Here is a 16,558-nt window from a genome sequence, read left to right on the forward strand (position 1 = left end):
ACAAATGCCCTGATGCCTGGCAGGCGGCTGCCTTGTTTTTCCAGAAAGTCCAAAAAGAAAACAGCAAGGGCAGGGGGTACACAGCAGCACCTGTGTTCTGTCTGAAAGCCCCTCTGCAAGTCCCACAATAATTCCATTCTTTATTTTCATGGGAGTTTTTAATCAGTGGATCCACCGCTATCTAAAACGAAGATCAAATTGTAGGTGTAATTGTTCAGCGGCAGCGCTAACAACAGCAAGGATACAAACAAAAACTCATTGTGAGTGACCAAAGGTCCCCAGGTATCCCCTTCATCAGCAGCCCTGCTCCAGGGCCCCGGTGGGAATTTCCTGGCGGAGAGCTACTGCGTTCGGCCAAGCCTATCTGGGAGAGGGCGTGCCAGGCTCCTTCTCAGCTCTCTCACAGGAAGTTTCAACCTGATCAGCTCACCTGTAGGTGGATGGAACTTGTCCTTTAGCACTCCAAGAACCTGGCGGTTTATCTATCTCAGGAGATGGAACTGAGAAAAGGAGAGGGGAAGAGGGAGTGGGCTGGGGCCCAGGCCGCTCAGGTGCAGCACACCCGCTCAGGTGGCCCTGCCAGCGGCCTTATTGCATCAGATCCTCACCGATCAGTCTCTGGGGTGAACCCAGGTGGGAGACGCTTTGCCTGCCCGTCTGCAAACTTCTCACTCGCCAGTTCTTGGCAGCTCATTTCTCCAAGTGTTTTTGCTTCAGAAAACGAGTGTATTTTTTTTTTTCTGTGTACGTTTGTGTGGATTTACCACAACTGGATCTGACAGCTGTTGATTCTGTTAAATGAACACATTATAAAAATCCTGTTTAAAACCTCTAGCAACAGTGAACTCAAAAATATAATGGAAAAATATTTTAATGGAGTTCCAGTGAAGAGTTGCTTAAAAAAAATAAATAGAAGTACAAACGAAGGTACAACAAGGCCCTTCAAGTCAGCACTGGATTTAAACCAAATGTCAGTGTGTGTGTGTGTGTGTGTTGAATGGGGAAAGAGGAGTGCTGCAAATCACCACAAATATTTACACTGTAATCCCTTTGTTCATATCACATACTTTTAACAGGAAAAGCTGGAACTGTGGCTATTTAAAATTTTAAATATTCAAACGCCTGTAATTAACCATATGAAACAAATTATGGCGCATTTCTTCATACAGGCACATGCAAAAAAAAAAAAATCCTGCCAGTGGATTGGAGGTGGCAGAGTTGGGGAGACTACTCCAAGAGAAGGAAAGAATGATGTTTTCATTCTGCTATTGATCAAAAGAGAACAAGGATGGGAAGTGTGGCCTAGCAAGCACTTTTCCACTGCTGTCTTTCACACTGGGCTATCTACGTTTATACAATTCCCCAGACTGGCTGCATATTAAGCTCGCCGTGTACAGCTTTATTACTGAGCGGTGCTGGAAGAAGCATGACTACTGGGCTCTGCATCTGACAGGGCATTTACATGCGCCCATCTGAGCGGCACCGGAGAGCTCCTCCAAGGTGCAGGGACTGTGCGCCTATTGTAAAGGCAAATGAAGCTCACCTATTCCCTGCTGGGATCACAAGTGACCTCGCCACCCCCCATGCCTCAAATCCTTCCCTTGCCAACCTAACTCCGTGCCACTGCAGAATGACGAATGAGCTCAGAAATAGACCTCAAGTTACTCACCCTGCTAAGGACAGCAAAAGGCTTTGCTGAAATGTTTTAAAAATGCATAGGCAGTGCAGCTGGCCAGTAAAATGCAGGAGCACAAATTCCAGTGAACCCAATATGGAGTACGTTACAGTCTAGAACTGATGAGAAAGCCCCGTGTTTACTGGCTTCCAATGGACTCTGGCATCAGGCATACTGGCTTTAATAATGCTAGCATTTTATTATTATTATTATTATTATTATTTTAAATCTGCCTTTGGTCTCTAGGAGCACATTGGGAGAGTTAAAGAATTCTTATTCGTCAGGTTGCATTTCCTGGAAATTAAGTTTGTGACGGAAAATGACTTCAGTAGCAATAATATGGTTCGTGCTCAAATTAATTAGGTCATTGTTGTAAAAACTACATGGCAAATTACAGAGGTAAATGTGCTGATACTGGCCAGTGCTCTCTCCCCTGGCAGAGAAGGGGAGAAGCAGTTTAAGGATGCTTATTTATCTGGCTGGGAAAGAAGAGGAGAAGGAGGAGGGATACAGTGGTCAATTTTCTGTTTGTACTACAAATATCAATATCAGCCATTGAATTATATAGTCTGCACATATTTTATGAACTTTACACAATGTCCTCCAAACTGACACATAAAATAAAAAACCTGCTTGCTCTGAACTAATGTCAAAACAGGCCCTAAGTTAGAAATCTTTTTTCCCCCCTTTTTAATTCTTGAAATAACAACACTGCTGACACAGTCATGACCCAAATGAAATCTGAACAAGCAGACAGGTACTAAAGATCCTTGGTGATTAAATCTCATGCTAAAAAAGTGGCAAGATGCCAGGCTGGGCCCAGCCTGATGCTAAGTGCTTTCTACTGCACAGAGCTTGTACTACTCTATGTTAGAAACAGATCTGGGCTTAGGGTAAATTCTGTCCAGTGATTTCTTTGTGCAATAAGGGTGTGAACAGACCAACCAAAGTAGATGAAACCAACACCCAGTGACGCAAGCAGGCTCGGTGCATCTCCCTAGCTGTGCCTACTACTTTGGTTAAATTTCATATTCTCCCCCAAAGGAAAGCCAAACTTTCTTCCTGGCTCACTGAGGAATACTGCCGAAGCCACCCTTCACCCGTTGCCCTTATTAAACACTTTCAATTAAGAAATCCTGAAAATCCGAAAAATGTCTCCCAATTCAGCCCTCCCAGATCAGCCCAACGACGTGGAGGCTGCCGTGTGAAATTAATGATTTTCCAGGAGGCTAGCATGTGCCATTAATATGCATCCCACTGGCCTCCTCCCTGAGCTGAAGGCTGCCGGTCCTGACCCTGTCTCCACCCAGTCGCCTTTCCAGCCCACGGGCAGCCTCAGTTAAGTGCCACCTCCACCAGCAGAAGGGTGTGCAAAACAGGGTTCAGGTCCCTTAAAGTCAAAGGCACAACTTCCCACACCACAAGGAATGGAGTGATTTCAGAAATGACAGCTCTGTTTTTTTAAGCTTTCACAGAATAAACACAGAGAATGGGAGGGAAACTCTGTCCCCCTCGGCTCCTGTTCTTGAAGTGAATACATATTTGTGTTTCCAATAAAAGGCCATTTTTACATTAACTGTCTGTAACAGCAGGAGACAGAAAAACTAACACAATCTCCACATCACACACAGGATGCTCTTCATACCACGTGGACCTATTCTCACAACCATTATTTATAAAAGGCGGCACAATGCCTTCTTTCTGTGTCACCAAAAGGCTAACTTTAGGATCCTTGGGATCCTCTACATTTTAGGTTTTTTAGATCTCTCTCTCTCTTTCTTTTTTTTTTTCCTTTTTGGCTTTCCGAAGTAAATTTAGCAGTCATGCGGGCCATGGTGTTTAATTAAGCTTTCAAAAGTCCTCTGACAATGCCAACAATTGTAGGACACTTCTGCGGCCCCATCATGCAATCACTGTGACAGTTCTATTTACAATTTGTCTTAGAAAGAGTTTCTCTGACATTGTACTTTGACAAAACATCCAAGCTGCCAGTTCACAACCTTTCTCTGTCTTATTTACAAATACAGCTTGTATATAGGACTCCCACTTTCATGCACATGAGTCTTTGCGTCATGGCCTGGCAAACACAGGCTCTGGAGGAAAATCCTAGGTATTTATTAGAGAAACGATACTTTTCTACTTTGAGGATTCTGGAGATAACAGAATGTTCATCAGTATATTGTTTCTCTTGGTGGTAACGGGTTTTTGTTTTGTTTTGTTTCAGCTGCTACGCTGAGAATTCGCTTCAGAGGTCAGTAGTTTTTATTCAGAATCACACAGATAAAGAGAAATGAAAAACAGGTAGTCATAATAGGATACTCTAATTTACAGTCTCACTGACAGTTACAGCATAGCGTACACAAACACATCCTCCAGTTCAGTCTAAGAGAGAATGAGAATGGGTACAAAAGGAAAAGGCAAGTTGACTTTCTAAATTATGAAAAGCATAAGCATGTTATCCTTGATTTCCCTGTAACACGCTCATGGATTTCCATTGTGAATTACCATTGCTCCCTTCATTAGGGAATCTGCCTTACATATCATTATCTGGATTTGCACTGTATTATCTAGACAAAAAACATTTAAGTACCTGGATATCAATGTCTGGGTCCATGATTTCAAGGAGAACAAAGTTATGTGTCCACAGCAGCAGACTTGACTACATTTTATAGGACCTGTCATATTCTTCCTCATTCTCTCAACACACTCACTTTAGGATAGCACAACCCTGATTTAAAGAGTCCCTATGTGCAAGGCACCCTAAACCTCAAATCTGACACTGTGGGATCACATTTTTGCCTTTTCCTATAAAGGAACAGCAGGAATCTTCCATGAATATTCTCCCCCCACACATCGAATATGAGACTAGAAAACAAAACACAACCCTTGTGGAATGCTCTGACTTGCAGTCAAAGGCTGCTCACATCCAGGAGTGGGTGTTTGACACACATCTTGATACACTGGGCTCAGACAATGTAAGTTGCTAATTTCCAGTCAAATTAATACTATTTCAGTGGTCTCAACAGACCACAATCACACCGTATTTTGAATAAGGTGGAAGAACCAACCTGATCGATGTCTTATGTGTCTAATCACCACACATCCATTGATGAAGTGCAGGCACACAGACTCATCCGTTTTCCAGGTAAGAACCATCTCTGAAAACTGCTCAGCTCCGGGTGGGGGTGGGGGTGCTATGCACAGTGCAATGCACACCATTTTACTGCTCATGCAAAGAGCTCGACTTTATTTGGAAGGCCCCAAATTCTAAGCTCTATTTCTCTTAGGAGGATCTGTCACTGTTTCATTCCTGCTCCCTGCCTGTAAAATGGCACGGAGCACTCAGTGAACTCAAACCCAACTTACATCACTTTAACAAAGCCTTTCCAACCCAGCACGCTTAAATAACTACGTCTTATGTGGTCACCAAACGCACCCTCCTAGAGATTCCTCAATATATCTCTTTCCCGATACAGAGCAGTGCTTCCCCTTTCTTTTTGCCACCATTCAAATATCTATTGAATGACGACTGTTATTGTTTCCTTCCTCATCATATAAAAAAAAAAAAAAAAAAAAAAAAAAAAAGGAAAGCAGACTTGGAATTGTGGAGATGTGTGCTTTGGAGCAGCGGGCTGGGACTACAACCGCCGTCTTCCGGAACCGCTTCAGGCGCACCTGAGGGCCGCGGCATCATAATTTACGTGCAACGGTAGAATGTTAATTTCACCATAGGAAACTCTTAATTCATTACTGTGAATTATGAGAAGTCGTGATTCTAGTTACTGACATCTCGCTTTGAGATGTGACCAGGCTATTTATGTTCAGTCAATTCCAGGGTGGGAACAGGTGATTAAACACAATGAAAGGAATCAAGACTTTGTAATTATCCGTGCATGAAAGGTCTGCCTCACCTGGGTCGTGGCCCTTATGCACCCACCAGGTTGCTTAGCCACCTTAGATAGCTTTTCATCTCAGTGAACTGATCTAGCATTCACCCATAAAATGTGTTTAAAATTTGTTGTTTGTTTTTGCTTTGCTTTTGCATCCCTAGGCTCTGCTCTTGTCCTCGTTCTTTAAAAATAATAATAATAATAATAATAGGACCCTTATGCCCATCAGGGAGCTAAGGTCTTTCCCTATGTAGATTCCCAGCTGCAACTTAACTGCTTGTATGAGGTATTCCCCCAGCTTTTAGATCCCTCCTCTATGCACAGAGCTGGTTAATCTGAGCCTGAATAACCTATCTGGGACCTCAGCAAGAAGTGTGGTTTTAATTCCTGCTTGACAGACACTGTGTTTTGTCTTTTAAACGAGAGCAGCCCGATATGTAAATACGATGTTACATCACGCAAGTGTTACTCCATATTTGGTGATTTAGCAAGAGGACAAATCCCCTTCCGCCTGCTCTTGCTTCATTAATCACGCCTTACACTTCTGTTCGTTTTCCTTCCAGCCACAAGACAGCACATGGAAATGGTCACTGCCATGTCCTGCTCCTGAGCTGGGGAAGATAAAAACCTTCGCCTGCCGCCCAGAAGCCAAAGGTGGGGGCGCAGGCTAAGACTTGGCAAACGCCTTTGTTGGTGGCAGATCTCTCATTTCACTAAAGGAAAAGTATCTGAAGGGTATTACAGGAAGCGGTTTAAAAAAAAAAAAAAAGGAAGAAAATGTCACATTTGATTTTAATGATCAAATTCCAGAGGGGGTAAGGAGAAATAATATGACATTTAATCCCCTCTGGACAACTGACCTACTACGGTTCAACTTTGTGAACAGACTCAGTTGGAGAAACAAGTTCCAAAGAATCAATGGATTCTAGGCAGTGCCTTCCCCAAAACCCAGCCAACCTGCCCGTCAGGGGCTCAGGGAGACGCGGGAGGAACGCACCCACTGCCGGGCCCAGCAGTGCCACACCGCAGAATCCGTGCTCACTGTGTCGAGTGTTCAATCAGAAGCCGTGGGGAGAGTCAGCACCCAGCGCTGCTGTTTATCACTCGGAGTGGAGGACCTAAGTCCCTCTGGTGGCCTTCAATGCCTGTTCCCTTGAGCAACCAAGGAACCCACATACCCCGCTCCCTCCCTGCTCTGAGGAACCCCAGGAAGGAGCGCTGCTCTGGATGCACACCCATCGTTGCAGGACAACTTGCACCTAGTGTTAAAGCAGCAACAGAGGAGCCTGGACTGGACATTTGTAAGGGTGACATGTGGTTGTGTAAACCACAAACAAAATCGAGATACATCTGTCAAAACCACATCAGAGACAAGAGAGAGCATGGAGAGCATTTATCATTTAGCTGAAGCGGCAGGCTGCAGGGAGCAGCCGTTCCTGTCAAACCAACCTTTTGAAATTTCCAACATGCCCTTAAACTTTTCGAGTAAGCATGTCTGTGCGCTTCAGCAACTGCCCTCTCTACTCTGGCCTGGCCAGTCGAAAATGGCATCTTAAAGTCAAGGTCACAGTGTCATCCCACCGCGGGGCTGTGTTTAATTACAGCCCCATATGGGCTGACAGCCAATATGGATCCAAGGCTAGCCCCGAAGCTCAGTTAACTCCTTCCACCTCCTCCAGACCACCCTATCAGGCCACCTCACTCCAAGGAAGCCTGCAGAACTAACTGCACCTCTGGGAAGGCCTGGCCAGGGACTCCGAGTAGAACAGGTACCCTGCTGACCAGGAAGGCCGCTTTGCCTCTGACACATCACCAAGGCTGAAAGTGGGCACTGGAAACCGGGCTAGGTGTAGTCAGGTTCAACACTTTCAAACGAGCAGGTCAGGAGAGGGAAGAAATTCAGACCCAGGAGAGCCAGAGAGGGGCTGTCAGGTGTGTGTACCTACTCCGCCTACAGCTGACTCCGAGGGATGGGAAATATTTATTCTTCTCTATTCTGGACGTAAGCAATAGGCATGATTATTTTAACATGACAGCCCCATGGAGAAATACAGAAAGCACTTCGCCACTCCTTACTGCTGGGCTCCAACGCCTCTGAAAATGAAAAGAAAACATGCAAACAGCTTTCCTCCTCGCTTCTCATTTACCTGCTATGTGTTCCTGTTTGGGGCAAATTCCTCTAGATGACGTTGATAAACAATCGTCATCCTCTGGCGTGACCTGGATGCCAACCTCCACGGGATTGGATGCTTTTTTCATCTCGATGGGTGAAGGGGAAGGTGGCTTATCCACAGCTTTTTCTAAGCAGAGGCTGCCATTGCATTGTTTCCGTTTGTGCTCGATAAAAATAAGAATGTCCCCCAATGGGAAGTTCATCTGGCACTGCCCACAGGTGAGGAGGTCATGGTCCCCTTCCGGAGCTCCCAACGGGCCGTGGTCTGGTTCATCATCTGTAAGAATGGCTTCAAGAGGTTCGGCTGTGGTTGGAGAAACAAAAGCACAATTATTAGAATGCCAGCGAGGCAAGAAAAGGGGGAGCCACACTCTCCACCTCACCCCATCCCACCATATTGTAGAGAGCAGTTCTAGGCTTCTCAGTGTTAACACCCAGAAAATGTGAGCACACAGCGTGTGTGAGGATGTGCAGGTTGTCCACAAAAAGGCGCATTTGTCAATGAGGCGAATTGTTGAGTATTTTTAGAAAACTGACCTGCCTAACTCCAGAGATACATAAGCACGCACACACACACACACACACATTATAAATATGCCTGATTTGTAACTTCAGAAAGAATGTGACTTAAATAGTTAAGGCAGGGGACAATAAGAAAGCTTAAATAAGAACTACAGAGCAACCTGATGAAAACATGGATTAAAACCAAAATTGTTTCCTTTTTTCCTATACACTAAGTTGTCTATTGTGCCAAACAATAAAAGGAGATGTGAATAAACACACACCCTTTGTGTGTGACTGCAGACATCCTAACTGTACACACACAGCTTCATAAATTAGAAAGCTACCACATCACACAGCAAATGTGCCCCATTTACACCACTGTAACAAGAAAACCCCTGCATTCACCTGTGAAACGGATCTAAATAATCATCATAACGCAGCATAATTCACACAAGCAAAACCCTTTCTGAGCTCACACTCCGCAGTGCCACAAAAATCAAAGAAATACCAAATTCACTGGCAATTCTTCTCAGACACATTAACTAAATAGGATACTTCTGAGTACTTAAGAAAATAAGCCAATTAGTCATTTTTTCATTCTCAAGACAGGAATGCCTAAAATATTCTAAACATGTTTGCACTTGGTGGCATCCAGGACATAAAAATCAAAATGGTCAGGCCAACAGCACCTTTCAGAACCAGACTGAGAAATCCTTTCTTTAGATTGGAAATACTTGGCCTAATGTTGTCAAAGTTGACTAATTTTCTGAATGAGCTCCAAAACGCTTCATTATGGGACTATTTCTGCACACAGCCACCAGCGCATGGTAAAACAAGGTAGACATGTCTTTCTTCCCTGTTCTGCTTTTTTAAAAACTTTGCACCAAAATACTCCAGCATCTATCTGAACAGCTTCTATCCTTTTTTAACCTCCCAAAGGGAAAAAGGGAGTTGAAAAGGCTTTGCTCATAAACCTTTTGCTTACTCCATCCAAAAAAAAAAAAAAAATCACAAAATACAAAACACCTCCAGGATGCTGCCAGTTAATAAAACTGAAGCAGAAAATGTACAAGTCTTAAACAGTTAATCAGTCTGACCTTCTTTAGCAAGCTGCCAATTTCACATTTAATGAACTTAAAGCCACAGAGAATCAAAAAATAGATTTTAATTTGAGTGTAGAATATTGGAACAGATTTTGATAAAGTGCAAAAATCCAGTGAACTCAGGTTAAATTTATTTCAACCCTACCCAGGCTGCATATTGAGGGGGAAGATCTGGAGTAACTCCCAGATGTGCTGGGTGAAATAATATTGAGAGAGCCCTGCCTAGCTGCACCTGTGCTCAAATAGGACATGTCATAATTTCTAGCCTCTGGTCCTCCTCCTAATTTAACATAAGGTCACCACAGGAATATGAAGGTTATATCCCTACTAATAAAGACAGCAAAGTAAGCACTTGTTTCTTTGCCCAACATTCTGACCAAAAGATAAATACAGAATACACAAGCATACTTTCAAATAAATGGAGACAAACGGAAGTGCTTCTGCATTGTACCTAAATGTCATTTGTTTCTCCTACATTTGCTTTCGTTTTGCCCAAGTGAGAAATTGAACAGGGAAGTCATTCTCCAAGATCTCTTTACACTATTTGAATTAAGGATTTTAAGTACATATTGACAAACGTGGAATTTTTTTTTGTTTAGCATGAACTACAAGTTCTTAGGTTTATGCATCGAAAGAAGACCCAAGAAAAAATATTTTATTTTATTAAAGTTAATAGTACATGGAACATTTTCAAAAACATTTTTATAAATTCCACCGTTAAAATTCCATCTCTCTCATTTATTCCCAAGGCCTGACACATGTCTCAAAGTGGGAATATTACTTAGGAGCAAAAGGAAATGCCTAGGTTTCCAATAGTTAAAGGAAATTCTGTACAAAACAGACTTGGTTAAAGTCTCGTAGATGTAGTGACTGAAGTGATTTACACTCACAACCAGGAAATGAAGTGGTAATTCAGAGGTTACTGATTACACCTCCACACTTCACCTAATTAATTTTATAGGAGGCAAAGTTCTTGAAAATAACAAGATGATCAAATGTACAGATATAAAACCTGTAACCTCAACATTTTCTATGCTCTTAACGTAAATTATTGCTAATTAACAAGAATTATATCCTAATGTATGAAATACGTGTAACATCGTCCTCCTTGCAAAACATTTGCTAGTGGTGTTCCGAGAAATACCGAAATGTGTTTCTCCTGCTGCTGCTCCATTATTAAAAATCAGACGAAGTGAGGCACAAAGGAAATATGAAAACACAGTTCTCTGGGTGCAGCCCGCCGAGGTGCAGTGACATCTCTTCTCGGTGGCAGTCAGCACTGCCTTTCTGGGCATCTGATAATTTCTCGGTATTTTAATGCAAATTCCTCCTCCCCTAAAAACATTCCTGGCCTCAGCCATTTTACCCCCTCCCCTCAATTCAACTCCAGCCGCCCTCGCCCCCAACACCACCATCATTTCTGAGCTTCGGCCTAAACTCCGGCTACAAAGCGGGGAGGGCTCCATTGAAGTGGAAGGGAGTGGGCAAATCATCAGAATAATTAGCCGCGAATCCTCTCCACCAGGGGAGGAAGAAACAGAAAACAAAACGCTTCTGCGTTCTCATAGCAAGACAGCCTGAAAGGTCTCAGCGTCCCAGAGGCAGCCTGAGATCCCTTTCCTCTCTCCGTAGTTGCAAAAGAATTATTTAAAAAAAAAACAAAAAAACAAAACAAACAAACAAAAAAACAACCTTATAAGACGTGTGGGGAAGGAGCAGGGGAAGTGCGAGCTGCAGGGGTGGGGGAGGGGAGGGTACCGGAGATGGGTCTCCAAGTTTGCTTCGCAAGTGCTTCCCCTGGATAGTCTGAGCGCGCGGCAAAGGAGCCACCGCAGGCTGAAATGCGCGGGGGGAGGGGGGAGCCAGGAGACAAAAGCGAAGCCAGGGGGCTGCAGGCTCGGGGCAGGGGTCCGGGCGGGGGTGCGCCGTGCCCAAAGTGAAGTTGGGCGCCGGGACTCGTGCAGCACAAAGCGAGCGGCTTGCGGGCTGCAGACTCGGGCTGCGCCGGCTGCGAGCACGTGCAGCAGCGGCCGCGGGGCCTTGGGTTCCGGGGCCCGGAGGCGGCGGGCAGCCAGGGGCCTCCACGCCCATCCAGCCCGGCCGCGGGAGGACGGCGCGCCGGGCCCGCCAGTTGGTGAAAAAGGAAGTGAGGTTGTGGGAAACTCGGCTGGTTCAGCGGGCTTGCAGTCTTGGTATCACCGCGTGCACCCCGGGCGCGGGTCCTGAGACCCACTCTGTGTCCACACGCTTACCCCTTTTACTTTAGGGAATCTGTGCCAATGAGTCTCCCCGCAATCCCGGGCGCCGGCGTGCGCGCGGCGGCTGCGGTTATCCATTATTAATGACGCTGCTTGCCCGCATCATTATGATGATAACTATTACTATTGTTGTGATTTCGGACTCGCAGGCACAGCGGCGGGAGGCGGGGAGGGGAGGGGTGGCCGCGCAGCGAGAGCCGCTCGCCGAGCCCTCGGCGGCCGCCGAAGTCTGTGCTTTGGCGCGGGGGTGAGGTGGTGCAGGAAGTGAACCTGGAGACCAAGTGCAAACTTGCCACAGCCTTGCCTTCGGCCGTGCCCGGACGCCCGAGCGCGCGCCCGCCCTCCCCAAAACGCCTGCCCGAAAGCCAGCGACAACTGCACCCCGAGCCGCTCCAGGAGCGCACGGCTCCCCTCGGCTGGAGCGCGGGGGTGCCGGCCGCGCGCCCGGGCGCTTCTCCGCGGCCCTGGCCAGGCGCATTTTAAAAGTCAAAATGAAGAACAAAGACATAAGGGGTGATGGAGGGGAGGGAATTCTGCCTAACCGTTCGCTTCCCCCCCACCCCCACCCTCGCAACGTTGGTCCCTCCCTGGCCGAGAAAAGCCGAGCGGGGGGTTGGGGGGGGGGGTTCTGGTACAGGTTCAAGTTCGCTGAGCTTTCTTGATCTTGTTCTGCCTCCTAGCGACCGAACGGCTCATTCAGCCCACGTAGCGAAAGCAGGGGGTGGGGGTGGGGGGTCCCGAGGCACAGGATGGCTCCCGCCCCCCTCTGCGCATCCAGAAAACGAGGCAAGCAGTGACCTCTGCCCTCCCGGTGCCCGCACCCAGAGCCCGGGGCAGGCCGGGGGGTGGGGGGGGTGGGAAGGGGGCCGCTAACCCTCCCAGCCCGGAGTGTCCCGAGATGGACAAGGGAGCAGAGCGAGCAGCCCGCACTGCGCGCCCGTCTGTCCTTCGAGCCCCCAGTGCATCCTTCGCAAGAAGGGCCGGGCTTTCCCGAGTCCTGCGAACACTGCCCTTCCTTCCCGCCGGTACCTGGCCGGGCTGTAACTTCACACCGCCGAGCGCCGCGTCTGCTCCGCATCCGGCGCGGCCGGGGGAGTGGGGGGCGGGGAAGAGCGGCGAGGGAGGGATGCGCGGGGGTGGGGAGAGGGAGGGCCCCGCGATGTGCCGGGGCGGGGGAGCTTCGGAAGTGTGTGACAAGTTCCAGGGCCCAGTGAAAAATTCGCTCCTCTGTGCCCACCCTCCCCCTTTAAAAAAAGAAATACAGAATTGAGTATAGGTGGTCCTTAAAAATTGCATCAAAAACTAGAATAACAGTCATGAATGGGGGGGGGGTCAATGCGGGCCCTCTCACGCCTTTCTCTCCCTGGAGGACAAACTTTCCCAAGTGCCCACCGCTCGCCATTCCAGGCGCGCTCGTCCGGACAGCCACCGTAGCCACTACCCCTTATATAGACTCGCAAGGACCTCTGACCGAGCCAGGCCCAGGGTAAAGGACAAGAATACTGGAGTGGGGTGCGTGGGGTGTCAGGAACCAGCGCTCCTAAAATGCATACTCGAACACACTTCTCTGCGCCCCCCCCCCCTTACCTGGCCTGGCCGAAGTCCGAAGCTGTGGGCAGCTGGCCGGGGTGGGGTGGGGGTGGGGGCGGGAAAGCACGTGGTGACCTCCCGGCCGTCCCGAGCCGTGGACAAGAGGAGTCTGAGAGTACCCTGGGCCGAGGGGAGGGGGCGCGAACGTGCTTCTACAGCTGCTTTGCAAAATTAAAAAAAAAAAAAAAATGCTTTCCAAAGCCGAGTTTCACCCAGCAGATCTCCCAGCCTGCGAGGTCGGGATGGAGCCCTGGGCATTGTGCTGGGGCGGACTCCGACCGCGGGCCAGGCTGGCGCGGGAGTCGCAGCGCGGCCTGCTGCTGTGCCCCGCGGGTGGGCGGCGGGTGCCCGGTGGGCGATCCCGGGCTGGGCTGGGCGCGGCGAGGTCGGGCGAGGCCCGGGCGAGGCCGGGCCGCCGCGGCCGCCTGCTCCGGGGCTGCCGTGCCGCGCTCGGTCCTCTGTCTGTTTGTTGGCAGGAGGCTACCGCACACGCGGTGCTTGTAAACATTCAGACACGAGATTTTTCCCAATCAAAATCCACTTCCACTTTTTTTGAAAATCTTCCAAAAAATAGTAAGAGGAGGGAGTTCCTCGCTCCCTCTCTGCGCCGCTGGCGCTCTAAGTTTGCAACTGAGAGGGTTTGGGGAAAGGGGTGTTTTTTTTTTTTCCTCAATCAGAGATTGCAAGATTTTTTGGGGGGGAGTCAAAGAGGAAAGCGTTGCAGGAGGACTGGCGGAGCGTCTGGCATCTGTTTGGGAGCAAGAAACTACATTCTCTTGCCTTTTTTTTTTTTTTTTTCTATTTTTTCTTTATTTTGTTTGTTTATTTTGCATGCCTTCTCGCCACCTCTGGGGTTCGGCGGGGAGGGGCGGGCAGTGGCCACCCGGGCGGCGGTGGCCCGGGCTCGCTCTCTCCAGCTCCCGCGTGCCCCTGGCCGCCTCCTCCCCTGGCCCTTGCTCCTGCCCTTCGCCGGCGGCGGCGGCGGCGCAGGAGGGCCAGCTCGAGGAGCCGGCACAAAAGGCAAGCGGGACAAACACCCACCTCAGGCCGGAACAAAAGGCGGCAGCGCCGGCCGCCTCCCCCGTGCTTCCCGGTCACCCCGTTCTCCCCGCGGCCGCGACCGCGGCCCCTCTCCCGACTCGGCAGACTCGGGAGCTCCGGAGGCCCTTCGCTCAGTCCCACTTTCTCACTATTGTGGGGATGACTACTTTGCTCCCCGTGCACACTCGCCAGTGAGCGCGCTGGTGTGCAAGGGCCAGTCGCACTTCTCTCCCCAGGAATTGTTTGTGAGACTTGAACTCACTCGGACCCCTCCATTTTCCTGCGGCGAGTGGAAGCAACCCCCTTCCCCCCCCCCCCCCAGCTTCCACCTCCAGGTTTGCATGTGAGTTGTCCGCATCCTTAGCATTGTTCATTATTTTTGCAAAACTGGGGAGGGAGGGATCATTTCATTCCCTTTCGAAAAGAAATAAAGCGGCGGAAAGGAGGAGGAGCCCCATTTTTGTAAAATTAAATAAAATGTAAAAGGTATGTGCTACCTCAAAAGTGCACACACAGCTCTGTTTCGAGATCGGATGAGGGGTCCCCCCCCTTTTAATCTCTTTTACTCGACTCTCAGAGGTTTTTCTCGTTAAAATTTAAAAATGCATGCACACACCCCTCTCTCCCCCTTGCTCTTGCTCCTCGTCCTGCGCACTCTCGTGATTATTAATAATTATTATTACTATTATTGGGTTACTTACGCGAGAATTCCCGTTTGCTTAAGTGCTGGGGTTTGCCTTGCTTGCGGCGAGACATGGTGAGCTGCGGGGCGGGCGGGCGGCGGCGGCGGCGGCGGCGGCGGCGGGCGGACGACGGCTCGGTTCACATCGGGAGAGCCGGGTTAGAAAGAAGGAGACTCCAGAGAAAATATCTTCATCAGTGCCTTTTGACATCCAAAATAAATTAGAAATAATACAAAGATGGCGCAGGGAAGATGAATTGTGGGAGAGCCGTCATGGCTTTTTTTTTAAAGCAAAAAAAAAAAAAAAAGAGAGAGAGAGAGAGAAGAGAGATAGAGGGAGAGAGAGAGAGAGATGAAAAAAATGGCAAAAGCCCCCCTGAGCTGCAAGTTCAAGTGCGGACGTGACGTCCCTGCGAACTTGAACGTCAGGAGTCTGGATGGACAGAGACACACAAAACATGGGCAGGGCGAGCAGGAGAGAAGGGGAGGAGGGAAGGGGAAGCTCACACCAATGGACACACATCAGGGGCTGGACATGAAAAAGAGACCAGGACAAGCCAATGGCCAGTGCGGGGCGGGGGAGGTGCGGGGCGGGGGGCTCTGCAGACGCCAGACGCGGCCCCTGGGGGAGGGGCGGGCAGAGGGGAGGGGGCTTTGGGGCCGCTGGCTCACCAGTGGCCACAGCGAGCGCCGCGGCGGTGGCGTGGCCGGGAGAGAAGAAAGGGGCGGCGGGGGTGGGAGGGAGGAGTAGGGGGGAGCAAGACGTGCGCCCTGCTCCCCCCCCATACGCGGATCCCAAAAGAAAGATTATTTTTAAAAGAAAGAAAGAAAAAATAATAAAAGGAGTGCACCAGGAGGCTGCAGCCCGGGGCCGGGGAAGCGCGGGCGGAGGGAAGCCAGGTAGAGTTGCTCTCGGACACCCTCCTCCGTGCGCACACCCACTTCCCCTCCCCGCCGCCGCGCTCGCGCCCCGCGTGCAGACTCCCGGGGCCCCAGTGAAAGCCCCGAGCCCGCGGCTGCGCTCAGGAAACTTTGCCGGAGGAGAAGCTAGCAGAGAAAAATCACCCGAAGTTGAGAGCTGAGCCTCCAAGTTGGAGCTCCGCAGCGGGCGAGGGGAGACAAGAGGGAGCGCGCGGCGAGGCGCGATCCAGCCCAAGTTTAGAGGGTTGAGGGTCCGGAAGGGCAGCGCCCGGGCCTCCCTGGAGCCAGAGCAACCTAGAGAGAGGGAGCTGGGACGAGGGAGGCGGCGCAGGCCCGGGCCCGAGGGCCGAGAGGGCGCCCCCAAAGCCGAGCCTGGGATCAGGGATCTAAGCGCCCCTACAAGCGGCGGGGTCTGAATGTAACTGGAAGCACCGGGTCCCCGGCTCCCCCGGGGTCGCCGAAAGAAAGAGAGAGAGGCCGAGGAATAAAGGACGGGGAGCCGGAGTCAGGGCTCGATCCAGCCCCGAGAGGGGGGCGCCGGGGGCTGGGGCGAGGGAGGCGCGGAGAGGTCCACCTCTCCGAGCGGCCGAGGGCCGAAGGACAAAGCGCGGGCAGTCCCGGGAGTCCCGGCCCCTGGGAAGCTGTTCCTGGGGCCGCAGGAGGTCCCCGACTCCGGTCCCGGGGAGGGACACACCCCCCTCCCACTCCAGAGCCACCGTGA

The 16,558-nt window shown here is 49.8% G+C and overlaps 1 protein-coding gene across 9 annotated transcripts in view; it reads right to left on the bottom strand.

The window, feature by feature from the left end:
* Positions 1 to 14,990, bottom strand: part of BCL11A (BCL11 transcription factor A) — a 97,963-nt gene extending 82,973 nt beyond the window's left edge. For all 9 annotated transcript variants that reach the window (XM_062208688.1, XM_062208681.1, XM_062208687.1 and 6 more), the window contains exons 1-2: positions 14,936 to 14,990; positions 7,713 to 8,042 (exon numbers count right to left, since the gene is read on the bottom strand). In XM_062208688.1, the coding sequence (XP_062064672.1) occupies positions 7,713 to 8,042; positions 14,936 to 14,990 (385 nt within the window). The remainder of the gene's footprint in view (positions 1 to 7,712; positions 8,043 to 14,935) is intronic.
* Between the last annotated feature and the right edge of the window lie 1,568 nt (positions 14,991 to 16,558).

Source organism: Lepus europaeus, chromosome 13, assembly GCF_033115175.1.
Source record: "Lepus europaeus isolate LE1 chromosome 13, mLepTim1.pri, whole genome shotgun sequence".
Classification (NCBI taxonomy): domain Eukaryota; kingdom Metazoa; phylum Chordata; class Mammalia; order Lagomorpha; family Leporidae; genus Lepus; species Lepus europaeus.